This window comes from Cervus elaphus, chromosome 22, assembly GCF_910594005.1.
Source record: "Cervus elaphus chromosome 22, mCerEla1.1, whole genome shotgun sequence".
Classification (NCBI taxonomy): Eukaryota; Metazoa; Chordata; class Mammalia; order Artiodactyla; family Cervidae; genus Cervus; species Cervus elaphus.
In genome coordinates this window covers 48,301,909-48,329,250 of record NC_057836.1, presented here as the reverse complement: position 1 = coordinate 48,329,250, position 27,342 = coordinate 48,301,909, and the positions used below count along the sequence as shown (strand labels likewise).

The 27,342-nt window shown below is 40.7% G+C and overlaps 2 protein-coding genes across 3 annotated transcripts in view; both read right to left on the bottom strand.

Moving 5' to 3' along the window:
* Positions 1–836: 836 nt before the first annotated feature.
* RTCB (RNA 2',3'-cyclic phosphate and 5'-OH ligase) lies at positions 837–19,204 on the bottom strand. Its single transcript, XM_043881525.1, has 12 exons — positions 19,037–19,204; positions 16,307–16,385; positions 15,116–15,183; positions 13,769–13,868; positions 11,567–11,723; positions 9,775–9,931; positions 8,650–8,809; positions 7,228–7,403; positions 6,227–6,415; positions 5,420–5,530; positions 3,704–3,823; positions 837–1,973 (listed from the first exon to the last, which is right to left on the bottom strand). Exons 1-12 carry the CDS (start codon positions 19,127–19,129, stop codon positions 1,866–1,868), a joined length of 1,518 nt encoding a protein of 505 aa, XP_043737460.1. The 5' UTR covers positions 19,130–19,204; the 3' UTR covers positions 837–1,865.
* Positions 19,205–21,560: 2,356 nt separating this feature from the next.
* BPIFC (BPI fold containing family C) overlaps positions 21,561–27,342 on the bottom strand; it is a 39,911-nt gene continuing 34,129 nt past the window's right edge. For both annotated transcript variants that reach the window (XM_043881681.1, XM_043881680.1), the window contains exons 14-17: positions 25,654–25,696; positions 23,843–23,906; positions 23,012–23,088; positions 21,561–22,154 (exon numbers count right to left, since the gene is read on the bottom strand). In XM_043881681.1, the coding sequence (XP_043737616.1) occupies positions 22,035–22,154; positions 23,012–23,088; positions 23,843–23,906; positions 25,654–25,696 (304 nt within the window). In that variant the 3' untranslated portion in view covers positions 21,561–22,034. The remainder of the gene's footprint in view (positions 22,155–23,011; positions 23,089–23,842; positions 23,907–25,653; positions 25,697–27,342) is intronic.

Genomic DNA, 27,342 nt, shown 5'->3' with positions numbered 1-27,342 from the left:
ATGGCTTTTGCCTCAAATGAGAAAATGACATCTTTAGAACAAGGAAAACAATGTTTGTAGTTTTCTTTTTGAACTCAAAATATTAACCATTACCTCCCAAGGTCATTAATAGGGCCAAGTTTAGGAGAAAAGCTACATGTAAGAAAAGCTTATAATACAGAAATGCCATGGCACAAACCATTTCTATTTCTCTACCTCATTTGCTCCCCTCTCCGCCCCCCAGAGTGACTTTCAGTGTCCAATAGGATGTAACATATGTATCTTGGGTGACCGGCAGCATTTCCTGCACTGACATCACAGTTCTGCAAGTAGACTTTGCTAAATGACATCACTGGGAAAGCCCAGTTAGAGGGAGTCCACCCTGATACTCACTGTTGCCTCATCTCTAGAGATGAGAACTGAGCACCTGCCAGAAGCCTGTTTCTCATCCTCAAATGCCCTCCAGTGTCCACAGGTAACCTGCATCCGTAACTCATCTGTGCACAATGATCACTGGTCCAACCCAGAGGCACAAGTAATATACAATTACTGTATTAAGATTACTAACTTATTGGTAACTTTCAAACTCTAAACCCATTAAAGTTACTGAGTGCTCAAAGTAAAGACATGCTATTTCATGTCACATTTTTTCAGAGGAAGTCTGCTTTTCTCTAGCTGGCATTTAGAAGATACTCCAATGGGGGATTTTATTGTAAGTTGAGGGATAAGTGTTAGAAAAGAATATCTTTAAGGCACATCTCTGAAAGCAACTGGGGAGAAAATCAGAAAACAGAAACACTGACCAAAGTGAATCAAGTGGAAATACTGTCCTAAGCTATGAAACATTAAGCATGAAATATAAACAACATACTACAACTTTATTAGATTTTTCCATTTTAGTGTCTGGACTCAACTGTGGCCTTAGTAACCTATAACTTTAACATCTTCGGGTATCATAGTACATAGCACCTCATCTGATTAGGTGGCACAAGACTAGTCAACCTGTCAACACAGAGTAACCATTAGCATCACAGCTGTGGCCATTTGATGTTTTATAGTAATTCAATCGCAAATGTAAAGATACTCAGTATTTTGTGGGGCTTCTCTGATGCTGCTTTGTAAGTTATTATTCAAGAAAAGTCTACCTGACCAGGCCTAATTAATGACAGACACCAGCTGATGCCATTTTTACAGGTAAGTCAAAACTCTGCCTTATATTTAGAACGACAAAGGTAACAAGTCTATGAAGAGTTATTTTCTTTTGGGTACCCATCCCTACACCTCCACACACATCCCTCCTCTCTAACTTGTCCCATTATCCATCTGTTCAACATCCTGCTTTGACCCATTTGTATATGCCAAGTAAGAATAGTATTTAGAAAAAAAAAACAAAAGAATAGTATTTAGGGTTTTGCTCAGGGCAGGACAAGGCAGTTTAAGAGTGGATAAGTGGACAAAGTGACAGAGGGAAAAAGACATTCCAAAACCTTCCTATTTAATGGAACGTTCTTCACAATACCTCACAGGCTGGAAACAGAGGCTGGCGTAAAGAACTTCATTCTGATGACAAAAGACTCGTGTGACTGAGTAAGGCAGTTTCTTGACTTAGCCTCACCCCCTAACAGATTCTTCTAAAAGTCTGTGGGATAATCAGGGAGGAAGCATATACATTTCTTTCCAAGTGGGGGCAACATGACTCCTTCCAGAAGGAAAGTTTACAACACTGACTCCAGAACTGGAAGCCGCCCCACCAGCCACCTTGGAACAGGCAGCTAGAGCTGCATACGCTGGAACCTTTCAGGGCTCGAGTCTGATGTCTGAAGAGCGTTTTTGTCCACTTCCACTTCAGGGAGGGTCAGTGGTGTCCGGTGGCCGTGGTCAGGGTTCTATCCTTTGATAACAGCAATTGGCCTCAGTTTAATGGCCTTCTTGCTGATTCCGGCATCATGGCAGGTGTTCACCACATCCGTCACGTTCTTGTAGGACTCAGGGGCCTGTAGGGGTGGAGTTAAACAGTGCAAAAGTCTACTTAAAATGGACTCTTTCAAAGTAGTAAGCTCCATGTGTAATTATAGAAATGCATATTCAAACAGCACTGAGTTGGGTTTTTTTTTTTTGCCTATAAAATAAGCAAAGATTTAAAAGATGATTAAGTTCAGTGTTGGTAAGGGGGCAGTATGATAAACATTCTCATCTTGTTTTATATTTTTTCTGTATTTCTCTAAATTTCCCCAAAGAACATATATCATTTACATAGTAGGAAAAGTAGTAAATGTAATTGAATAAGGCACATACACCAATATCCAACTGAAAGGAAATGTACCAAATCATTCTCTAGTGGTAACTGTCTTTGGATGGTGGAGTTATTAACAATTTTGATTTTCTCTTATTATGTTTCTATAGTTTTCAAAATTCCTGGAATGAACACATAATACCTTCACAATAAGGAAAGGTTATTACACTCCCATATATAACTAACACTGTATTCATGCATATGTACATGTGTATATATACATACACCTACACACAGTTTGTCTCTGTGGTTTCCACTGAGACCTCCCCACCTCCTTCAGTCTCGCCACCATCAGAACAAACCTCTTCACACACACCTTTCATCTCCATGCCTGTCAGCACAGCAAGCTTAGAACTCTCACTGAATCCCATGGGGCTGTGTGCACATCCCTTTCTGAAAGCCCATCTCTCATTCCCTTCCAGTTTCTGAAATGTTTCCACTGTGACCCCCTGAACTCCTTTTCACTGAGTCAAAGGCAAAGAACTTCTTCCCTTCCTGTTTAAACATTCTCTTTGCCTTCTTATTCTTGCTGAAACATGGATCTACCCAGAGGATGTTACTTCTGCCTCCAACTTTCTGAAGTGGCAGCTGTTTTCTCTCCCAAGCTGGGTCATGCCGTTAGGTTGAGAGGTGGGACAGGTGTCCCTGCTCTTCCTGGTTCCTTTCAGACCATCTTCCCTCCTTTCTCCCAGTTCTGAATTGTGCACTCATCCTTTATACCACCTACTACTCTTCCTGCTGCAATCATCTGCTAGAATCTGTTTCCACTGTTACTTGAAGATTTCTAGCTCCTGGGTCACCCTCAGTCTCTCTGGCTATAATTCTGAACAATTTCAATATCCAGGAAGAGGATCCTTTCAGTACCTGGTTTCCAAGTTCCTTGATTGCTGCTCCTTCAATGCTTACCTCAGCCATTCAGTCCCAGAGTCATATCCCAGGTCTAATCATCAACGCTTACAACTCCCCCAGTCTCAGCTCCCAACATCCCAGGCTGGTGAACACAGCCTAGGTTTTCACCTCCAACAATCCTGGAAACCTCACGAGACCCACAATCTTTCTGCAACCCATCAACAACCTTGATTATCTTTCATTGTGCTGTACGTGCAACCCCGGCTAAAGGAAACTCAACATCTATTTCACGCCTCCACCTATAGAGTTGAACGTAGCTGAAAAACACCCAATCACTGAATTTAAGTTCAAGTGGATCCTTGATACTGTCCTGCCAATCACCTAAATTTCACTAAGCCAATCACTCTCTCTCAAATGATGATTTCATCATATCTGAGCTCCCAGCAAAGACAAACCCCATGAGATCTCACCTCCTTTCATCTCAAGGATACTTCTATTAGCAATAGTAACAACTGCTGGCTCTGTATACTGGCATACATTATGAACAGCTTTATGGCGCATACTTATCAAAATTTCACTTACCTCTTCCATTACCAGCTTGGGTGAGGCGACACGGATTGCAATTCCCATGTCTGCCAATTTGTCGAGGACGTCCTGGAAATCTAAATTACGTCTTGACTTTGCTCGGGACAGTGCACGGCCCTAGGTTGGGAAAGGAATGAACTTCATTTATAAATTATGTTCAATCTCAGCAATTATTTAAACCCTCAGGATTATATGCTTTTTCCTTGACTTCTTTTTAAACTACAAAAAGAATTAAAAAACAATCTTTTCCTATTTCATCAACCTTATAATGTGCCTTTTGTTGTAAGATTCATCATATCTTTGTGGAAAACAAATTTGCATTTACAAAGCATTTTAAGATTCAGTTTTGTGATTTTGATCACTATTAATGATCAAGTAAATACAAATATGTTAATTTAAAATTGTAAATGGTAAGTCTATCATCACATTGTCTGTTTGTGATTTAAAACAGTTTCTCAGCCTTAGCACTTACTGACATCCTGGATTAGGTAACTGTCATACACACTGTAAGACATTTAGCAGAATCTTTGGCCTCTACTCACTACATGCCAACAGCAAAATTCCCCTCCCTGACTGTGACAATAAAAAATGTCCTGAAACATTGTTGATGTGTGTGAGGGAAGATGATTTTGATCACTGGGTTAAAAATTAGGAGTTGAGAGGCAACTGGAAACAAGAAAGGGTCAGAGGCAAAAATAGTACGGTTTATATATATGTGTGTGAGGGCCTGTCCGACTGAAAAGATATCCTAGACAGTTTCTATTTTCCACTCCATCACCAGCTAAGAACGTTGATGGCTCAGAAAAGCAGTTAGAAAACTGGTCTGGGGGCCAAATCTGGCCTACTACCTGCTTTTGTAAATAAAGTTTTATTAGACACAGCAAACCCACTTGTTTATGTACAGCTGCTTTCTACTAAGATGGCACAATGAAATGGCTCCTACAGAGATCTTCTGGCTCAAAAAGCCTAAAGTGTTCACTGTCTGGTGCTTTATGGAAAGTTTACCAACGCCTGGCTTAGAAGAGGCAATATACTGAAATAGGTGAGCAGTCTGCACATGGGTCCTGATTTGCAAAATCGGGCATTTCCTCCAAATCTTGAGTGGATCTACCCAGTAAGGAACAAATTGTGCTGACAGCTAGATCTGTAAATCACTGAGAAACACTGTGAGGTAAACTTGCATCAGATTGTTTTATCAGTTATGCTAGTGTGACAATTTCTCAATCTGCATTTTGTGGATTCAGAGTTGAGGAACAGTCCCTAGCCATACGATGAGCTCACTAAGGTTGAGATACTTGGTGACCTCAGTATATATTACTAGACAGTATATATTCACTAGACAGTATATATTATGGGGATAAACTCATGTAGAAGACAAGACAAATCCAAACCTCAACTTTGTTAATGTTCAACCAAGGGCTTCCCTGGTGGCTCAGACGGTAAAGAGTCTGCCTGCAGTGTGGGAGACCTGGGTTCGATCCCTGGCTCTTGAAGATCCCCTGGAGAAGGAAATGGCAACCCACTCCAGTGTTCCTGCCTGGAAAATTCCATAGACAGAGGAGCCTTGCAGGCTATGGCCCATGGGATCACAAAGAGTTGGACATGACTGAGCGACCTCACTTTCACTTTCAAGTATGTTTTCCCATCAAAATGCACAGCAACGACTACACTGAAGAGAGCCTTTCTGAGTGAGCTTCTGTTTTCATAACTCACCGCTCCATGGCAAGTTGTTCCAAAGGTTTCAGTCATGCCCTGCTCAGTACCAGTAAGAACATAGCTACAGGTCCCCATGGTGCCACCAATGAGCACTGGTTGTCCAGTAAGCTGAGGAAGTACACAAATCAAACATGTTAACATTCAGAAATGCATGAACTTTCCATGCCTGAGATTTAGATTTCCTCTTGCACTAAAGGACTGTGGAGAAGCCTGGGCCTCTAAATGCATTGCTCTTAGAACTACATTAAGACAGTATTTTGATTCTTTGATAACTGAGAGGTAAGGGTAGAGGATGGGAGGGAAAATGTGAGGACCAGGAAGATAGAAGACAGACCAAAGGTAAGAGCAAAACAAAACTCAGATGTGTAGGGAAGTGTTTTTAGGAAGAACCATTCTGAGCAAGCGTGGCAGCTGCCCTCTCAGGCTTGTTTCCTGATCTGTGAAATGGCTGGTTAAGGGTCCTTCTAACTTGATCACAGCCAGATATCAAAAGGAGAAGAGGAATGAAACAGACTGAGTTTAGTCTTAACCCTGTCTTCTAATCATTCAAAGGCCTTAAAGAGATAATCTTAATGTTATCTTAATGGAGCAGAATATTCTCCATGCAGCATTGTTTAGACAGCACACTGCAAGCACAGAAGAAGGGTAAAGCTGTGCTTCAGAGAAGACTGGAAATCACTGTTCTCATGGATGACAGACTGTTTTCTTTTCACAATTGCTGCTTTCCTGTTTAAATTCGTCCATATTTAGAACTGTCCAAATCATGCCCCCACTGCTTAAAACCACAAATGGCTCAGTACGTACTTGGTAATCAACCGCAATGAGCGGATGGTGAGGAGGGAAGGCTCGGGTGGACCCCTTCCTGTGTACTAACAGAGTCCGCTCCTTCCCGTCCACCACATGCTGTTCTACTTTGGCAATATTGTGAGAAACATCATAGATCACGTGCAGGTCCAAGTCATCAGGGGTTGTGTTGAAGACCTTGGCAAAAGCCTGAGAGAGAAAGCTTAATGTTAATAGTGGCCAGAACTAGCTCTTCAGAACTTACTGATTCTGAAAGCTCTGTTCCTGAAGGGAGTGAGGGATCTAAGAGTTCAAAATTAACAAAATTATTAATCTTCACACAAAGGACAAGAACTGACTTTAGACCACAGAGCAAATTTCACCGAATAAACTGCAACCACTCTTGGGACTTCCCTGGTGGTCCAATGGCTGAGAATCTACTGGCCAGTGCAGGGGACACGGGTTCAATCCCTGGTCCGGGAAGATCCCACAAGCCACAGGGCAACTAAACCCACAGGCCATAACTATTGAGCCCACAGGACTAAAGCCCATGCTCTGCAACTAGAGAAGCCCCTCCAAGGAGAAGCCCGTAACTTCTCCGTAACTGGAGAGCAGCCACTGCTCTCTGCAACCAGAGAAAGCCTGAAAGCAGCAACAAAGACCCAGCAAAGCCAAATTTTTTTTAAAGAAACCCTTCAGGGAGGAAAAAAATATTACAACTACTCTTGATTTCACTCTTCAAAGCACTTCCTCCTCAGCCTTCTGAATTTTAGGGAACAGGACTTCCACCCTCTCCACTGCTCAAGGCAAATTCTAGGAATAATTTTAGTTTCTCTTCTCCCCACTCCTGATACCCTATGGAGTGAGCTTAAGGACATGACAAAAGCTTGGACTCTTCGCCAATATTTTGAATATCTATTACACCAAAACCAAATTATATAGGCTTTGAGTTGATTACACTGTTTTAAATCATTTAAGTTCCTCATGTGTAACCAGGAACAGACGAGCAGCTGCAACTGTACCTGACGGGTTAAGAAGGTCATGGAAGAGCGGTTGACCCAGGCATAGTTCCCAGCCGCTGCCATTCCCTTCAGGTAGTCCTGACCCTCTGGGGAAGCGATCCGAGCACAAGCCAGCTGACGGTCGTTGACTATGATCTTGTCTCTTTTCATGGCTTTTTCCATAGCTACAAGTGCGTCTGAAAGGAGAGAGCAGCAAGTCCAGGTCAGCCGGCTTTCCCTTTGTAACTCAGATTTACTGCAGAAAGGTAGGCTATATTCAAAACCATTCTAAAAACAAACAAGTAAAATACAATTTTCCCTTTAAATTGTTTCTGAGCTCATCTACTTGTTGGTTAAGATGTATTTATGGAGAATCTTCTGTCAGAGCTGTCTGACACAATGCATGTGGACTCCAAAGAGAACACTTGCTCTCTAGGACTTGTAAGGGGAACGGAGGTGTACAGAACTAGCAACATCATGGTCTGAGTTACTCTTTTCCTGGCATGTGAATGAGAAGTAGTAAAACATGTATTACTATCACGGCTTTTGGAAATAATTTTCAGTGACTTAACCTAAAAGAACTGGAGACAAATTGCTAGATCTTCTGCACGCAAATCGAATTTGTGATAAACTGTAGAGAAATACTCAGTAGACAGTTCAGAAATGTTAGTCAGTGCTCCATACACCTGCTAGACAAAATACCCTAACAGGCCATGTTGTGACAAATCATTAAATTCCCACAGAATGAAACATACATACAAGGATGAACCATAATTGTAACTCAGAGTTTATAATTTCCATGTGCCCATATAACTTATCCTATATCCATAAACCCTTTCACACATCCTATGAACCATCCAAAATGACCTTTATTTCCCTGCCTCCTGCTTTTGTTTATGCTGTCTTCTGGTCATGAATGTCATGCACATATGATTGTTCAAATGTTGTCTATGAAGTCACCTCTAAAATCTTTTACCCAAACATTTTGTCTCTTCCATAGTATTTTATCAATTACTATCTTTTGTCTTTAGTTTTTCTTTTTAATAAACATGACATCTCTCTCGTGAGATAATCTGACGGCAGAGTCCTTGCTATTTCATCACTGAATCCATCATAACACCCAATCTTGATAAATCTGCATCTATCATAAATTCTATAATTTAAGATTTTTATTGCTCTTTCTTGGTCAGACAGTAATAGTAATCTGTAAAGTAAACATAAAAAGTGGAGCTTTTACAACACCATACAAAATAATTATTATTCTTATTTTTTTCCAACAAGCAAGTTAAGGTCTAGTGAAGTTAATTTGTTAATTTGCCAGAGAGGAGAACAAGGGTAAAAAACTACAAGTACACTTTCAGCACTTTATCCCTTAAACTTCTATATCGTTCCCCATAAAATGTACTTTTTAGCACCAAGCCAAAACTTAGGTCCAGAATATACCTGTGGCGACTTGGTGGCCCAAGCCTCTGCTTCCACTGTGGATCATCACACACACCTGTCCCTTATGGTCAATGCCCATTTTCTTAGCAGCATACTCGTTGAAAATCTCATCCACAACCTGGATTTCTGCATAGTGGTTGCCTGCTCCCAGAGTCCCCAACTACAAAAGTGAGAATGTTTGATAAAACAGCAGCTACTCTGGTTTGAAAAAATCCATTTAAAAAGCAAATAGGTAGGAACAGTCAACAAAAAGATAACCACACAAGTAGTGTTTTATGTAATAAAGAAACTTCTAAGCTTAGAAAGGTTTCATTTATTTCAAGTAGTATTCCACACAATTAAAATAGTGTACAGCAGTTCCTGCAGTTTGCTATATCATTATTTGCTTGAGGTACAACACATTTAAAGCTTCATCAACCTAAACTCAGACCATCAGATGGCTCACAGGACAATTTAAACATCATGGAGAGAATGGTCAAATTTTGGGATGAACTCTGATCAATGCTGACTCTTACACAACACATCGCTGGAAGGATATATCCCATAATTGGAGCTACTAGATGATTTAGGGACCCAGAAAATGGCAACGCAACAAGAGTCTTCAGAGGTTGCCTAGTTTTAACTTTTATCTCAATTTTCAGCTAAGAAAACAAGACCCAGAAGGCAAGAGACTTGCCTAAGGTCATAGTGAATTAGTGGCAAAGCTATCACAATTTGCATAAATTTCAAACATCTGGTATATTTTTATCTCATGGACACCACGAACCGACAAGATATCTGTTTTCAACTTAGATGCTAGAAAACTTTCAGCCAAATCTGTAGATTGTCAAAGTTTCTACATTAACTAATTTTGGTATACATTTTAAGCCTTATAATCATATTCCATTTTCTTCCCATTCATTTCTAATTCATGACACCTTATTTTATTTTATGAATATCTACAAGCTCCTGACAGCTTTTTAAAAGAATAAGAATGAAGTATAAATAAATTTGTGTTCCTTTCAATGTACTCTGAAAAAAGCTGGGGATATACTCTCCACACATGGAAGACAGACTTTTTCTCCACCCCCACCCCCCCCAAAAACATGAAAAAAATGAACATTTCCCCTCCAAAGTGAGTGTTACCTGGGGAAGGCCTCTTTTTTTAGCCCTCGCTGAGACTTTATTGGGATCAGCTTGCAGCATCCTTCCATACTCCTCACAGTGCTCCTTGTCCTCTGCCCAGGCATAGCCTTCTCTCAGGGACCAGTCCACACCCATCTCCAAGGCCTCCTCCAAGTCTCTGAGTGAGTAACAAGGTGAAGGTCACTTCACAGCCAAGTCAGATCAAAACCTAAGAATGACCACATCTCAAACGGCAGAGGAAAGCACTACCTTTATTGCCTGTGCCTCAGGCATCGTGTGAGACATAGTTCGTGCTATTAGCAATTCTAGTTTTTTGAGGAAAGCAGTTTCATAAATAATTGAATATTAAAGTACTAAATGCCACATTGGAGATGATTATAGTTCTTCACACTTTTACAGCCCCTCATACTTTTCAAATTTTATTTACCTCTCTGATTCTGAATTCTATGATGCAGTGATTAAGCAGCCACAGAAAATTTATAACTATAACCAACAACCATTATCTACCACCAACTTTACCACAGTTAACACTAACTTTTCATAGTAACTTATGAAAAATTACAAGTAATAAATAAAGCTATCTCAATGTCCTCAGGCAACATAGGTTAAATTTTAAGGTTTATTCCTACCTTCACAGAAGTACTACCAAGCTATACTGTATCTGCATTTTGAAGTTGAGGTGTATACACATTAAACTCCTAGAAGGAAAAAGCTCTCATCTTCACCTAAGGTCCAGCCCTCTTTCAAAATACTATCAGGAGCAATTACAGTGATCAATGTGCCCTCCCCAAACAGCTCATTTCAAACATTACCTATTAGGACAAAATTCATATCAAAAATATTTGTAAAGATGCTTGGAATTTACTAGATGTTTCAAGCACGCTTTTCAAAGTGGAACTACATGTCAGGGACCACATAAAATCACAGAATAAGCATCTTCCAAATGTATCAGTTTTACTCTAAGTGTTTTTTTGGGGAGTTGTATTTTGCTTTTTGGTAAATAGGAGTTGTATATAACAGGAAATAGCTAAAATATTTTAATATTGATGTCTGTACATGTATCTGAATAGAACACAAAATTCACACAAACTTTAAAGATAAAACAGAAGATATGAAAGAGGAACACTTATTAAGCATACCCTGTAAAGTGTAAGGTGGACAGTTTTACACGAGACATGACACAGTGTATCAATGGCCACGGAAAGGCCACTGCAGTGTAGTCTTACATGGAACTCTCTACTTTGGAAATACATATTGTAGGTGAAGAACAAACTCAGGGCTATTACCCAAAAAGGAAGGTCGTCAATAAGTACATCTTCACTGACAAAGGACAGTGGTGTTCAGAATATAACCTCTGAAGCCAAAGGATCCTCGATGTGAACCCTGACTTTACTTATTAGCTTACTTACTATTGTCTCTTTAAACCTCAGTTTCCTTTCTTGTAAACCAGGGAAAATATTAGCATTATTACCTACAAAAAATGATATACACATCCACCACCACACAATGCTTTGCACACAGGAAATGCTCAGTAAACATCAGTGGATATTATTCTGTTTAGAACTGTATGTCAAAGGCTGTCACAATGAACATGAATTGACTAATGTTTCTAACAAACGTTATGGATCTCATGCTTAAAAAAACAACTCAAAAAAAAAAAAAACCAACTCATTACACTTACTGAAAAGTGACTGAACAATCCCTGTCTCCTAAACGTCCTACACTGAAAATGAACGTGAGGATCATGTGGTTATTCTCTCTCATTCCATATATTGGAAACTTTTGTTCTTACTTGGCATTCATTGGGATGACACCTTTTGATCCCACTCCCACAGGAATGTGGTCAAACATAGCTTGGGCAAGTTGCTCTTTCACAGGCTGAACATCACTTTCATCTAAATTGGTTCTCAGCAAGCGGACACCACAGTTAATGTCAAATCCGACACCACCTACAAAATAGAGAAAAATTAAGTTAAATAATAGCAAAACCAGGTGCTTAGGCATTGTTACCAGTGGTTACCCATTATGAATAAAGGGTTTAGAAGATAGCCACTCTTAAAGATAACTATGTTTTAAAGTAGCTGACAAAGTAGCTCACAACATAATTTAAACACATACTAAAGGTACTCTGTGGGCCAAGGAGGCAAAGATAACCATAAGTAACATTTAGACCAGAGATTAAAATGTGAATTACGTGCTGCTCTTTTTTTCTCTGTCACTCTTATCAAGGGTTCATGACTTCTATAGTCCTTTCAAAGAACCAACTTTTGACTTTGTTGATCCTTTCCATTGTATACTGTTTCATTAATCTTGCTCTTATTTCCATCTTTCTATCTTTTTGGATTTAATTGGTTATGCTTTCTGTTAACTTTTTGAGATGGATGCTTATATCATTGATACTGCAGCCTTTCTTCTTTTGTAATCTGTGCACTGAAGGCTGTGTATTTCTATCCAAGGATGGTATTAATACTAACAATTTTTAGACAGGTTATTTTAAAAATTATCATTAGTTAAAATTATTTTGTAGTTTCCATTATGATTTTCTTGACCCACAGGTTATTTAAATGCATGCTGCTCAATTTATGAACATATGGGGTTTCTTCCCCTTAGTTGTTAATGTTCCTGATTTCTAACTTAACTCCACTGTGGCAGGATACTACTCTTTGTATCAGTGGTTCTTAGGTATGGCCCAGAGATCATTTCAAGTCTTTAGGATTAACTATGTAACAATGCTAAGACATTTATTAGCCTTTTAAATGCATCCTCTCTACTGTACAGTGAAGTTTTCCAAAGGCTACATGACATGTGATAACATGTTTGCTGTGAGGCATAATGAAACATGAAAAGTGTCCTTACGTGTTACTGCTTTAAACTTTTTCAGTTTTAATTTCCAGTAAGGTAAACATCGATAAAAGCCTTTGAGACCAACCTTCAATAATTTTAAGAATGTAAAAAGGTCTCAAGTCTAAAGTTCGAGAACTCCTACTCTGATTTCAATGCTTTGAAATTTGAGACCATCTTTGTGGCTCAGTGCGTGGTTTAGTTCTGGTGAGCATTCTATGTGCACTTGAGAAGAATGTGTATTCTACAATTCTTGGATGCACTATAATGTGGGTGCATATACAACCACACACATATCTCTGAGGTTACGGTGTCAAGTCTGTAACAGGATTGTCCACACCATTCGTGTCCTTAAAGACAAATCTCCCATGACCTCAAAAGAAAAACTACAAGTGCTAAACACTGGGCGCATGTACCTGCACTTTTTCTCTGGATCTTAGCCTCACAAATCCTTACTGTCTCAACAGTTTTCTTATGGTTTCAACAGATGTGTTTTGGTTTTGTTTTGAAAATTTTACACAGCTTTTCTCATTATTCTTGGCAGAGGATTGCTCTAAAGTGATCCTGTCCACCAAAACTCTCAACATGTAATTTATACTTTCATCTTTTTTTCCAGACTCTTGAGAGCAAAGATACTACTTCTGGTGTGAAGTATTTTCAGTGAAAGCATACCACAGCAGAAAAGAAGTGTACTAGAAGTGGATAATAACGATGATAATGAGAGCAGATGCTCATCAAGTACTTCCTAAGTGTCTAGCATTGTACTAAGTATTTTAGCATAGCTTAATGCATTTAATCTTCACAAAAATATTATGTCCTAAGTAATATCATTAGCTCCAATTTGCCCAAGAGGTAACTGTGACACAAAGATGACACATTACCCAGGGAAGTGTTTTGGTTTGTTTTGTAGCCAATGTCTGAATAATGCCTGGCACAAAGTAGGAGCTCAAATAGTTTTAAATAAATAAATGTTTTATTTGATATTTTAATAGCCTCCAAGTGTCCACAATTAATCCTCTCAGTAAATGAAGAAAAGAAATGATAGAACATGATGAGGCTGACATGCACACACAAAGCAACCACAATCTATTCTAGAAAGGCTATGATTCTGAGAAGCTACATGCCTGACAGCAGACGTGCACAGTGGCCTTACCTGGGGATACCACTGCTTCAGGGTCATTCATATCAAAGGCTGCCATATTTCCAATAGCAAACCCATAACCTGAATGGACATCAGGAAGACCAATGGATCGCTGAAAGAAAATCAGAAAAAGAAATACAGCTTTCTCCACCTGGGACTCTGGCTGCCTGACAGATCTCACTCTAAAACATACTGGGAATTAAAACCTTCCCCAAATCAAGATTCTATTTTCATGAAATCTTCTCTATTGGTGGAAATTGGGTATAAAAATTCCTAATCATAAAGCTAGATATGGCAGGAAAGACTTTTTACAAAGTCTGACCACTGGGATTTTCCCAGTGGTCCAGTAGTTAACACTGCTTCCACTGCAGGGGGCATGGATTTGACCCCTGGTCAGGGAACTAAGATCCACTTGCAGTTCAGCCAAAAGGCAAAAAAATCCACAACCTTCCTCGCCCCTCAAATCCTGACCATTAACTAAGAAAGCTGAAAGGAGAAACGCCTCAGTACAACATGATATAGGAGAACCACACACTAATTTTAATACTATTACATTTTAAAGATGATGCTTAGACATTGACAAATTGTGGTCATGTCAGCCTGACAGGAGAGAAATGCCAGATTTACAAAGGTCCTCCGTGTTTAAGAAATCAGACAAATGTAACACATCTGATGGAATGAAAACTGTACACTGTCTACATCTGGGGCCTAGGGAAGTACCCTGACTCAGAGAATGGAGATCACAATGTGGTAGGGATATATGCAGACACCTGAACACTTCCTTAAATGTACAAGCCATGTCTCTTCATTTCTTCCCACAAGTGCTGAACATAGTAACCTGCATCAAGACCTTAAAACATGTCTGCTGGATTTAACATCTACCCCTAATGGTGGAATCTGAAATGTAGACTCGGGTTGGGGCCCCATTTCTATCCCCAGCATCCCCACCAGCCTCCTTTTCCAATCATATCCTCAATAGCTATATTGTGCACCTCTCTTCCTTCCCTCAGTCCTAACCCTTATACTTCTTTCCAATCTTCCTCTTGAATGGGGCCACACTGAAACTTTGTGAAAGTGTGGTACACTAATACAAGAATAATGTGTACAACAACAAGAAACAAGAGAATGAACTCTACTCCAAAGATTCTCAAACACTTAAGAGATTCTGGCCAAAGGCAACCAGAAACTGAGATATTACCCAAACTCAATTATTTCTTTAAATTCCACAGTTATTTCTAGATGTTTGAGGGTCACTGTCTAGATGATACCACTATCAGCTAGGCATGGCCATTCACCTATTCAATAAACTTTCAGACTAAAAGAAAATATAAGTGAATAAAGCTCTGAATACAGACTCACATGAACAATCCCAGGCAGGGCAGCCACGTTGCCAATTTGTTTCATGGCTGGCAGGAAGCCACCAACACCTGAAAACAAAATTTCAATGTGAGAAAAGTGAACACATTTGATTTTTGGCAGAAATATAGTCAAACTTTTCTAGACTGGATTAAATGAAGGGGTAGTGCTTAGGACTACAACAACAAAGTCTTCATGAGTGTGTTTGAGATGAAGTGGGCAAGGAAGGCAGCACACACACAGGACAGCAGTGAGGGCAACCAGACTAATTACAAGCATGTCGTCAGTCTTCTGTGCAGACCATGAAGGTTGCCTGCAAATACTGTACTTGGAGTTGTAAAACATAATCACTACATCTTATGTTGTCAATATAAAATAAGCATCCTTTTAACTGTTCATAATATTTATTAAAAAAAAAAATTAGTTTTACTCTAAATGACAAAGAAGGGCAATTAGGAAGTGTTGTGAAAACACCGCATGGAAAGTCAGGGGATCTGGGGTTGTAATAACAGCCCATCATTTTAGACAAGTCAGCATGCCCTGGTGAGACAGAGGTGAAATTTATTTTAGGTTGGTTGACCTAAAATAAAAGGGTTAAAACTAGACTTCTATTTCACCACCATCATCAGAATGTTATACATATATCTCTATATCTCCCGGTAGTCTTGCAAGATAGGTGTGATAAACTCTTTTTAACAGATGAAATAACTGAAGTTTAGTGAGACTAAAGGTATACTGACTTTGTAATTAGACACAACTGGATCTGAATTCTGGTTCTGTTACTGAGAAACTATAGCCTTGGATGAACTAAAATGACTTAACCTCACCGAGCCTTGACTTAAACATCTGTAAAATGGAGATATCTTCCTCTCAGAGTTACTCCAAGAATTACATGCCATAAGCTATGTAAATGCCTGTACATTTACATAGTAAGTGCACAGTAAATGGCTGCTCTTATGGTAACCGTCAGAGGTTAGGTGCAAAACCAACCAGGTCTATCCAGCTAAAGTGCTTTTTATAATGCCAGGTGGCCAAAAATGTGATCACAAATAAGTAACAGGCTTTTGTCTCACTTCAAGTCTTGATCATTCCTCGACAATACTTTTGTGTTTTTAATTATCTGAGTTACCATTTTCAGGCCACATGATACACACTAGTTGTACTGCCACATGTAAAATTCTATAATTTACGTACCACCACCTCGACAGGCATTCCTTAATTCTTCAAACATTAATTTTTCCAGAGAATCATTTACATAGAAAACTCCTTCAACCTGGTATTAAAGAAAAGGAAAAATTATGTCAGAGCACACGGACCTGATATATAAGTACTGGATAGAATATAAACACTGCAGACAATATTTATTTTGCTTTACTCTTCATAAAACACTTTCACACTACCTTTAGTAGCAGAAAACTTCCTACAAGATGTTCCCATCTTTAAATATATCTTTAAAATGTATTTTACAATGTTCCACAAATCATTTTGTTTATTCTCCTACTCTCATAAGCCACATTTAAAAGTTCAACAGGTAAAATATTTTGTGTGCATGTGTGATTAAGAAAAGTCTTCCAACAACGCTCTCACTAAAGCCAAAGGTCTCAGTATTCTTGTGCTTCTAAAACATCAGTAGGTTTTGAAAAAAAAAGAATCAAAAACTCAGATCTAAATATACAAATGCAATCATCTGACCTAAGCATACTTTTTCCATGTCTAAGACAACAGCACACTACACTTTACTGTCTTCTGTTCTGATTTACAAATCTGTACTTATATAAACAGTGAATAAAAAAAAGCTTAGTTTTACAATCTATGTAATTTTAAGAGAATAAAAAAGCTTGATGATAGATGCACACACAAGACAATGGAAGAAATAATTATGTAACACCAAAGGCGAGAACATGTTAATCAGAGATCAAATATTATGAAGGATCTGCCAAGGAGTGAAGAACCAAAGACTTAATAACCATCTGAACAAGGAAATTGATTTATCAGGACAACTTCTGCATCTTACCACTGGGAGACTAACAATACCAGTTGATGGAAAATGTCTCCAGCACAATTTTCTAAAGGGTCGCATTTATTATTCACCATTTACTGAGGACTCATTATGTGCAGGCACTGTACTGGACAGTAGGGGAGATATAGAAACCATGCAACGTTGTCCCTCTGTGCAGCTTCCAGTCTAGTTTGTGGCCCAGACTAGAACACGCAGAGTGTGCAAGGAGGCAAGTGCTGTAATAGAAGCACAGAGTTCTACAGAAAAATATGATGTAGGAGGGGCTCAACAGTCTAGGATGACGGCGTGGGGGGGCTTCATAGTTTGTTCCCTTTGTGAACACGGAGCTGGCTCTTTAAAAACAAAAGACATTACTGGTACGGCAACATACTCAGGAGCTGAATGGAAAGATGACATAAAGACGGGAGAGAACTGTTTTTAAGCAACAAAGAGGAATTTTTAGCGCAGCACATGGTTCTTGTGAGAGGAATGGAGATTAAGAGAGAGATGAGAATTCTAAGTGTGAAATTCGCTACTCTTAAAGAGAATGGGAATTCCACACAAGCCTAGCATAAAGGTCAGTAACTTTTTAAGAGCAATATTATCAACGTTTCAACTTTCCATTCCCGAGAGAGGTGGTAGCAAAGTGCCGTTTAAATAGTTAATGGAATGTGCTGAGCAAAATCAGACTTGCTCCCATGCAGAATTAGCAGGAGAGTGTGAATTAAAAGTTAAGCGAGAACTGCTGTCAAAACATGACAATGTGTGTCACAATCCTCTTAGGATGGTCATATGTTTTTTTTTATTTTCTACTCCATTCAGAGAACCGGATTTCATAAAAAGAAAGTACCAAGGGAAAAAAAACAGAGCAAAAAGGAGGTTTACCGCTATGGGCTTTTCCTCCCCTCAGCGTCTAGCTAAGTGCTTTGCTCATAGGCGACACTCAATAATATTGAGTTAAAGAGTGGAGTGGCTCTCAAGAACTTTAACCAAGACGCAGAATCACAAACCTTCAGTACACATGCAGGGTATCTAAACGGATTTCAAAAGCCATTTAAGAACATATGCACCAAAACCTCACAAATGCTTTCTTTCTTCACTTTAATTAAAGATAGTAATCACAAATGGCAAGGAAGCCCCAAAATAACAGAGACCAGGTTTTCAAACCCTCTAGTATCAGGGTCCCGAGTCTCCGTTGGGAATACATCATCCTGTTAGACGAAGAAGACACGAACTGTACACCATGTCTGAGCTGAGCTTCTACTAGGTGAGTGAAGGAAGCTGTGCAACCGACTGACCCTCCAGGCCCTACTGACAGCGCCTGTGAAAAAGAAAACACCCCGCCCTGTCACCTTTCTCGTCTGTTTCGAAAAGCAAGACTGTTCTATTAAAACTCCGCCTGTCAATTAAAAAAAAAAAAAAACCGCCCACCCCACAAAGAACAGTACGGTGAACTAAAAAACTTGGTAGAGTGAACACAGGTCCGTAAACGTTACATAAATGACCAGCATGACTCAGAGGAGTGGCGTTCGGCCCAAGCAACTCCACTCCGGACTGGCTGACCGCCTAGTGGAAGACCACTGCTGTCTCCAAGACTCAGAACGGTCCGTTTATGAGACTTCCGTGTGAAAACGCTCTGCAAAGGCCAGTTTCGTATTTATGTGGATGCCCTGGACACATTCCGCTTTCTTCACCCTCACCGAGCCGGGACGTCTCCACCGGAGACCTTGGGTCCGCAAGGATAAAGAACTCACAGGCCGGAGGGGAACTTGGGGTGGACGCCGGGGACCTGGCGGAAATCCGTTGGCGGAGGGGGCGAGGGCGGCCCCCGCGCGCTAGGGGTCTGGAGGGGTTGGAGGAGGCCCCGCCCGGTGGGCAGGGAGGCGCTGCGGACCCCAGCCACGGGCCCTGCACCCCCGCCTCACCTGCATGTTGGGCACGAAGCCCTTCTTGATTCTCCAGCAGTTCTTATTGATCTTGTCCAAGAACTGCAGCTCATCATTATAACTGCGACTCATGGTGGCTAAAACTCCCGGCTTGGCTTTGAGGAGCCACTGGCCGCGTTGTTCCGCTGGCTGAAACACCGCCTTCCGGCACTCAGCGCGCAGGCGCGGCCGGTTCCGCAGCAGGGTGGGCGACGGCAAGCGCCGAGGCTCAAAACTTGTATCAATCGCGCGCGAGCGCGCGCTCGCTCTCTCGCTCTCTTTTTTTTCCCCACTAGTTAAGATAGACCATCCTCTAGCATTTATCTTTGTGGATGTTAACTAGTCACTCTCTTCCAGCTAAAGCTAAGCTAAATCCAGTAGTTTTTAGTATGATCTAGTTATCTTTCTTTTTGGAAGTGCTTTTCAGCACTGAAAAACGCACTGAAAAACGCACTTAATCTGGATCAGGTCCAGTTGTTCTAAGGAATCCATCTGCTTGGAGTTTCACTTCTGTTCAGTCGCTCAGTCGTGTCCGACTCTTTGCGACCCCATGGACGGCAGTACGCCAGGCTTCCCTGTCCATCACGAACTCCCGCAGCTTACTCAAACTTATGTCCATCCTGTCGGTGATGCCATCCAACCATCTCGTCCTCTGTCGTCCCCTTCTCCTTCCGCCTTCTATCATTCCCAGCATAAAGGTCTTTTCAAATGAGTCAGTTCTTCGCATCAGGTGACCAAAGTATTGGAGTTTGAGCTTCAGCATCAGTCCTTCCAATGAATATTCAGGACTGATTTCCTTTAGGATGGACTGGTTGGATCATCTAGCAGCCCAAGGGACTCTCAAGAGTCTTCCCCAACACCACAGTTCAAAAGCATCAATTCTTTTGAGTTTGGAGTTTACACCCCACAAAAGCAGAGACATTACTTTGCCAGCAAAGATCTGTCTAGTCAAAGCTATGGTTTTTCCAGTAGCCATGTATGGATGTGAGAGTTGGACTACAAAGAAAGCTGAGCCCCAAAGAATTGATGCTTTTGAACTGTGGTGTTGGAGAAGACTCTTGAGAATCCCTTGGGCTGCAAGGAGATCCAACCAGTCCATCCTAAAGGATATCAGTCCTGAATATTCATTGGAAGGACTGATGCTGAAGCTGAAACTCCAATACTTTGGCCACCTGATGCCAACTGACTCATTTGAAAAGATCCTGATGCTGGAATGATTGAAGGTGGAAGGAGAAGGGGACGACAGAGGATGAGATGGTTGGGTGGCATCACTGACTGGATGGACATAAGTTTGAGTAAGCTGCAGGAGTTGGTGATGGACAGGGAAGTCTGGCGTGCTGCTGTCCATGGAGTTGCAAAGAGTCGGACATGACTGAGAGACTGAACTGAACTGAGTAAGGGAGAAATAGATATCTGCAGCTGAGAAAGAGAAACATTTAAACAGATACCACAATGGAAATTTTGTAATGTTTCAAAACGAATTTGTGAACACATTAAATACTTTTGTCAGAAAAGAGCGTTCCAAAGAACAAAACATGACAGTTTATCATTTATTCCAACAACACTGACGAGGACATCTATTGAGGTCAGATAAGCAGTACAAAGATGAATAAATGGCAGTCGTTACGGATGTCTAGGGCTTCCCAGCCTAGTCTTCTCTGATGACTAAGTACTCTATGAACGTGCTTTTATACACACTTCCTCTTCTTCACAGTAATAAGTGAGCCTTAAGTGTTTTCTATTTCCAATCCTACCTCATGTAAAGAACAGCGACGTTGGAATCAGAAAGGCTTGGATTGAATATTTACCGTTGCTGTTTACTAGCTTTGTATGAAAAAATCTCTTTTTAGTAATTTTTGTTTCCTTTTCTATAAAATGGGATCATAATTCTTCACAAGTGGCCGTGAAGATTAAACACTGGGTAAGCCCTCCAGTAAACAGCTGTCTTCCATTCCCCCACTGGATTGTCAGCATCACAAAAGCAAAGTGTTGATTCTATTTCCTACAAGTGTGGATTCTATTTAGTTCCCCTTTCCTCCTCTTCTGCCCCAATTTCACCCCATTGATTTGTTGCTCCAACAACATTGATCTATCTATGATTTATCCAGTACTCTGCATTGCCGTTTCATTTAATTTGGGAGAGAAAACAGCCTAAAACTTAAAGTGATACAATTTTTAGAGTTTCCTGCAATCACTGTTTCTCTCCAGACACATCTAAGAGACAACATATTCCCTTTTTAAATCAAGTTTTGAAATCTGTACAAGCTCAGTTTGTGGTAGTATTAAAAACACTAGGGAATTTCCTGATGGTCCAGTGGTTGGAATTCTGCATTTCAAGAGGTCCATCCCTCATCAGGGAACTAAGATCCCACAAGCCAGAAGGCCTTGCAGCGTGGGAGAGAAAAAACAAACAAACAAACAAACCCTTAAGGACACTACATTCTCTTCTTACCTGTCTTATTTTATTACAAAAAAAAAAAAAAAATCAGGGACAAGAAACTTTGCAAATGAAAAGGCAAAATTGACTTTGATAGAAAACAATTTTAATTAAATACAGGGGACAGTAGCAGTAAATATAAAACATAAAATCCAGTATGCAGGGAGGAGGGAACCCTAGAGAGCTGAAAAGGATGAAGGGATCTCCGCTGACAACTGATGCAAATCTGTATTTGAGACCTTCTCCCAGACCTTCTTAGAAGTAATACATGCCTTGTCCTTGGCCACAGAATCTCATAGACACAGGAGCACACAACATGCACTCAAACATGAATGCACATTTTAACATCTACCCCTCCACACATGTGGGGACACACATACATCCTGATATAACCCTTTCATCCAGTTTGCTTCCCTCTATATTCCTGAGGCCTTGAAAAAGAAAACCCGGGGTTCCACAAGGGCTTTACAATTCCAGTGTGTACTGTCTTCCAGCTCTGGGTTTATAGGAGCTGTGGGATTAAGGGCCATTTGCTTCCTGGAGTGGACTCTAAACAGGCAATCATGGGGTTGGCTTCCCACTCCACTGTCCACTTATCAGGTGCAGACCTTCCCAACCATGGAAACCTGGCCGCTGCTTTGATGTTTTATACTTCAGGTCGGTGGAGATCAAAAGGAAACCCTGAAAAGGATGCAACAACAAAGACGATGTCAAACTTGGGGGAGCCAAAGGATGTCTAAGTCTGCCTGAGGTGTGAGGGGGCGGGGCTTCTTTACCGGGTCCTACTGTATCATCCCCTCCTCTAACCCCGCCCCCTTGTGAATGCCTCAGACCGAGGAACAGGCTATTTTGGATTCTTGTCACCTTGTGCGACTTAAGCGATTATAGAAGGGGACATGGGGAGGGAGCAGGGGGTGCAGAGTGGTATATAGGATGGGAGAATTCTGGCATAATCTTACATCGACCTCCCCAAACCAAGAAGCCCCAGAAGGGAGGAAATAAGGTGTTCTGAAGTTTGTGAATAATGATTAACCAGAAAACCACTTTACAGCAGGTCCCTGAACCCAGAGGAGTGTCTTTGGTTCAGGCCAAAGTTTACTCACTAAGGGAATCAGGAGAGCCAATCTGGTCTCGAATATGCCCTTTCCAGCTGCATAAACCTCTTCACCTCTCTGAGTCTTCCTTTCCTCATCTATAAAATGGGATTCATAATCCCAGCCTTGCAGTGTATCTTGTGGAACAAATAAAATAAAGTGCCCTAGTGCATCTTCTTGTACTGTGGTGTGAATAAACTTGGTTTCAGAGGCAAATCAGATTTGGTCTGACAGTTTTTTTTTTTTCTGATGTGATTTTTAAACTCAAGTTTAAGGGCTTTTCATGATTAATTATGAGCTTTAAGAGCTAAATATCTTGCTTATAAAATTCCTTGGGCTGGGAAAAAACAAAGCAGAAGAAAATAAAACAAAAAGTAAGCAAAATAGGAAGAGGCACATTCTATGATGAAAAGAAATGGGGCAATTAATATTGATAATTCTTACCTCAAGAACTTCAATGTCTGAATTGACGAGTGAGATTTTGTGTGGGTTTGGTAGCGGAAATCCTTGCTGCAATTTTGCTAAAATACAGAATAAGATGTGAAATAACTGGGCACCGGCATGGAAGATTTGGTAAACTTTTTAGTAACAGACTAACAAAAAACTTTCTGATAATTTATCCTTCCACTCTTCCTGATTCTGTGTCTTTAATTCTCTCTGATATATCCCTAACATTTTGCTGAAAGAATGGTTAATTAATCTGTGCTTAATAAAAATGTACTCGCAACTATGTGTATCTGGATGGCAGAAAAAAAGATAGCAACTCATCCAATTTGTATTTTGAAAATACCTTAATCAGTGGGTCCTGAGAATATTTTGATCTCCAATACAAAATGTATTTTAACCAAGCCTCACTCAAAATGCCACTGTTTGTGAACAATTGCAGCGTAGGTCTGGGATTGTCATTCGTTAAAACTCTGTCTATTCCAATGGTGATCTTTGCATAAGAACCACAGAGACACCCTCAAAGGAGCTTCATCTCATTTCTGGCTGACCCAAAGGAGACTCTTGACTGCTTAAGGAGAATGGTTTTAATTTCCTTAGCTCAACCAGAGTTAGCGGTTCTTGCTTGCAAGTAAGGTTGCTAACAAGGCTTGAAGCTGGAATATCTAATTTCGAAGCCATATAGTTGATGGTATCAACTCTGTCAACTCTGGCCCTGGCCTGCATTCATAATAACACATTAGAAGTACAAGCTTCAGGATGGAAAGTCCGGGACAATCCCCAACACATAACCAGTGTCCAAGTTTACATTGTTTCCCCAGACTCTCTTACCATTGGCTAGTGGGAGGACTCCAAAGTGGAGAATGGAGGACAGAATATTCTCAAACCTCAAGACCTAAAATGAAAGGGGAAACTGAATCAGTTGTTAAATGAGGGTATCTTGAAAGTACGATGCCTGGTTTGGACATGTACTCTCCCAGACCCTATCGGAATGGGCAGCAATAATCAGCATCTCCCTATAGACATATTCTAGGTTTCCAGACACTGAAAGCTATTTTGTGGAAAACCATTTTCACAGGGTTTCTAACCTTTTTTCCTCATTGAGGATTGGCATTTCTGCCCTCTCTACACTGGATCACGGTGACAACAAATGCAGAGGGACCACAGAGTGGCAGCAAACGTGGCAGCTTAGGTATCAAGTAAGACAATCCAGAGCAGCCAATAGATGTCCTAGTTAGTGGTTTTTAATTAATTCATTGGGGACTCCAGTCACAGGGGTTTCCCCATGTTGTGCTCTATAGTTAATGGCACCACCAGAACATGCAATTTATCTTTAATAAGCTGAGTAGTTGCATAATCTTACCTAAATGCTTCCCCCATAGCTCAGTTGGTAAAGAATCCACCTGCAATGCAGGAGACCTGGGTTCCATTCCTGGGTTGGGAAGATCCACTGGAGAAGGGATAGGCTACCCACTCCAGTGTTCTTGGGCTTCCATTGTGGCTCAGCTCATAAAGAATCCACCCGCAATCCGGGAGACCTGGGTTCAATCCCTGGGTTGGGAAGATTCCGTGGAGAAGGGAAAGACTACCCACTCCAGTATTCTGGCCTGGAGAATTCCATGGACTGTATAGTTCATGGGGTCACAAACAGTTGGACACGACTGAACGACTTTCACTTTAGCAAACTGCTCGTTCCTGGGAAGACTCAGGTATTAAAAACAAATGGACTATGATGAACTTTAGTTCATTCAATGAATGTTTTTTTCATCCAATGAATATTTTAAGCATCCTATATGCTTAGCAATAATAAGAACCTCTTTGCAGCTTTGCAAGGATGGCTCTGAAGCAGACTTCCTAGGTGTATCTCTTGTTTTGACCACTTTACTGTGTGATGCTGGGAAAGTTCCTTAACCTGTCTGTGCCTCAATTTCCTCAACCATAAAGTGAAGATAATAATACTAATCCCTTGGGGTTTTATCAGGATTAAACAAGTTAATATTATGTAAAATTCCATATATACACCATTGTCATTTTTTCAGAGATGTCTACAAACATTGCTAAATGCTCCTGAAGGGGAAAATTGACCCTAACTGAGAACCATTTCGCTATAACATAAGTGACATGTAGAGACAGTGTAGAGACATAAATTGGTGATTCGGTTGATCTTCGTGAAGCTTGGGACAGAGGGTTTCCAAGTTGTATGTTGGGATGACCTCTTCCCATTAGGAGGTCACCAGGCTAGACCCCTCCAAAGAGGCAACTACACAACCAGCCTTAACTTAATTTTAGGAGATGGGTAGAAAACCTTTGAAGAGAAAACTGAACCATACCTAACAATTCATATACAGCATCATCCTTTGGTAGTCTGAATCATAAACTCTAGAGGATTATTTTATCCAAAAAATGACATGTTCCCTCCCCTAGCATTACAGTCTTAACAATCTTTCGAATTCTTTTTAAAGTCTTTTTGAATATATACAAGGGAATTCCTCTCTTGCTTAATGGTTAATGGGGTTGGTGGATGTGTTGCTACATAAAGGATTTTAAAGCCTACACTCACAGGCAAAGAAAACAATTTTCCAGCTACTATATAGATTTCTCATTTTTCCCTAGGTGGGAACTTGGACAGCACTGATTCTTACCTCAATATTGCTGCGATTGGACTCTGGCAAAGAAAGGCGGAATCTGAAAATGAAACAAAACAAAACAAAAAGGAACAAGTTCAAGAATGGAAGGCTTAAAAACAAGCACATCAGCAGAAAGAAACAAAAATAAAAAGAAACAATTTTTTCAGTTCAGTAAGTAATTATTTAAAAGCCACACAAACTTGTGAGAACATCGAGTTCTAGTACATCTTTTCCCCTGTATCTGCTGCTGAAGGAGCAGGGCAGGAAAAACGGAAACAGGATGGGTTGCCCAAGTGCATTTGCTGTAAGGGACTTACTGTTGGCAACTTGAAACACAGAACATTTTTGTTTTGGCTGAGATATGTGGCATTTGAGATCTTAGTCCTCCTACCAGGAATCAAACCCAGGCCTTGGCAGTGACAGCGCCCAGTCCTAACCACGGGACCACCAGGGAATTTCCCAGAACATTCTTAAGAAGCAGTTTTTATGTCTTCTTGCCCTAAACTCAACCTTGTAACTTCCCCAAGTTAGACTGGTCCCTTATTAATAAATATGACAATGACAGTGATGATGACGGTGGTGGTGGCACGGACTCTTCTAGAAGCTATATGAACATTTAAAATGTAATCTTCCCAATGACTCTGCGAGTGATGCTACTATTACTGCCCCTTTGGCAGACAAGAAAACTGATGATCAAGGAGTTCACATACAATATCTAAGTGTCTCCCCATCTATGCCCCGCTTCAATAAGGTGTGGCCACTTTACTCAGCTGTGCCTCTCCCAAGAATGTTTCTGCTATAACATTTAAGAAATAAATGTGCATGGAAGAGGTAAGTTTGCTTATTATCAGCTAATATCGTGTTAGTATGAATTAGGCTTTGAGGTTTCTTTTTTTTTTTTAAGGTAACAGCTAAGAGCAAAAACTAGAAAGACTGTTAATTCTGACAAAGATCAGAAATGGTACCAGAGGGAACTTCCCAAATATAGTGTTTCCATCTCAGGGGGATGCAGGTTCAGTCCCTGGTTGAAGAACTAAGATCCCACATACCCTGAAGTGCGGCCAAAAAAAATAAATTAAGAAAAAAGAAAAGAGGTGATATCAGAGGCCCTGTGGCACAGGTTGGTCTTACTAGAAAGTGAAGACCAGAATTGTTAGGGCAGTTGTTACTTGAAGGAAGTAAGCTGAGCAGTTGAACATCACTTGAAGATACTGCTGGGGAAATGTGAGGAGGATGCCTCCCCCTGGTCAACCTGCTTCTTACGAGGGACAATCTAGGGCAGCCTAGAAATTCGGCCTGCACGAAAGAGGAATATACTTGTGAATCTCCTGTTCTTTCATTACAACCCCAAGCCATGATTGGTTACCGTCTGAGGTTTCTACAAACCAACTATCCTTTTCTTGCGCATGTGTGCTCAGTCGCTAAGCCATGTCTGACTCTTTTGAGACCCTGTGGACTGTAGCCCACCAGGCTCTTCTGTCCGTGGGATTATCCCGTCAAGAATACTGGAGCCAGTTGCCATTTCCTACTCCAGGGGATCTTGCCGACCCAGGGATGGAACTGGTGTGTCTACTGTGTCTCCTGAGTTGCCAGGCGGATTCTTCACCACTGAGCCACCTGGGCTTACTTCTGTTTCCTAGTTCTCAATTTACCCCATTAGTTCCCCAACTAAACTCTTCTTGTCCTGGCTCTGAAAAACACAAA

Excerpts from the sequence above, each read along its gene's own strand:
- RTCB (XM_043881525.1), bottom strand. The coding sequence starts at position 19,129 with ATGAGTCGCAGTTATAATGATGAGCTGCAGTTCTTGGACAAGATCAAT. Across the intron at positions 9,932-11,566 it reads GTCATCCCAATGAATGCCAA|AGACTTGGAGGAGGCCTTGG; the intron begins GTAAGAACAAAA and ends TTACTCACTCAG. Across the intron at positions 8,810-9,774 it reads AAAAAAGAGGCCTTCCCCAG|TTGGGGACTCTGGGAGCAGG; the intron begins GTAACACTCACT and ends TCACTTTTGTAG.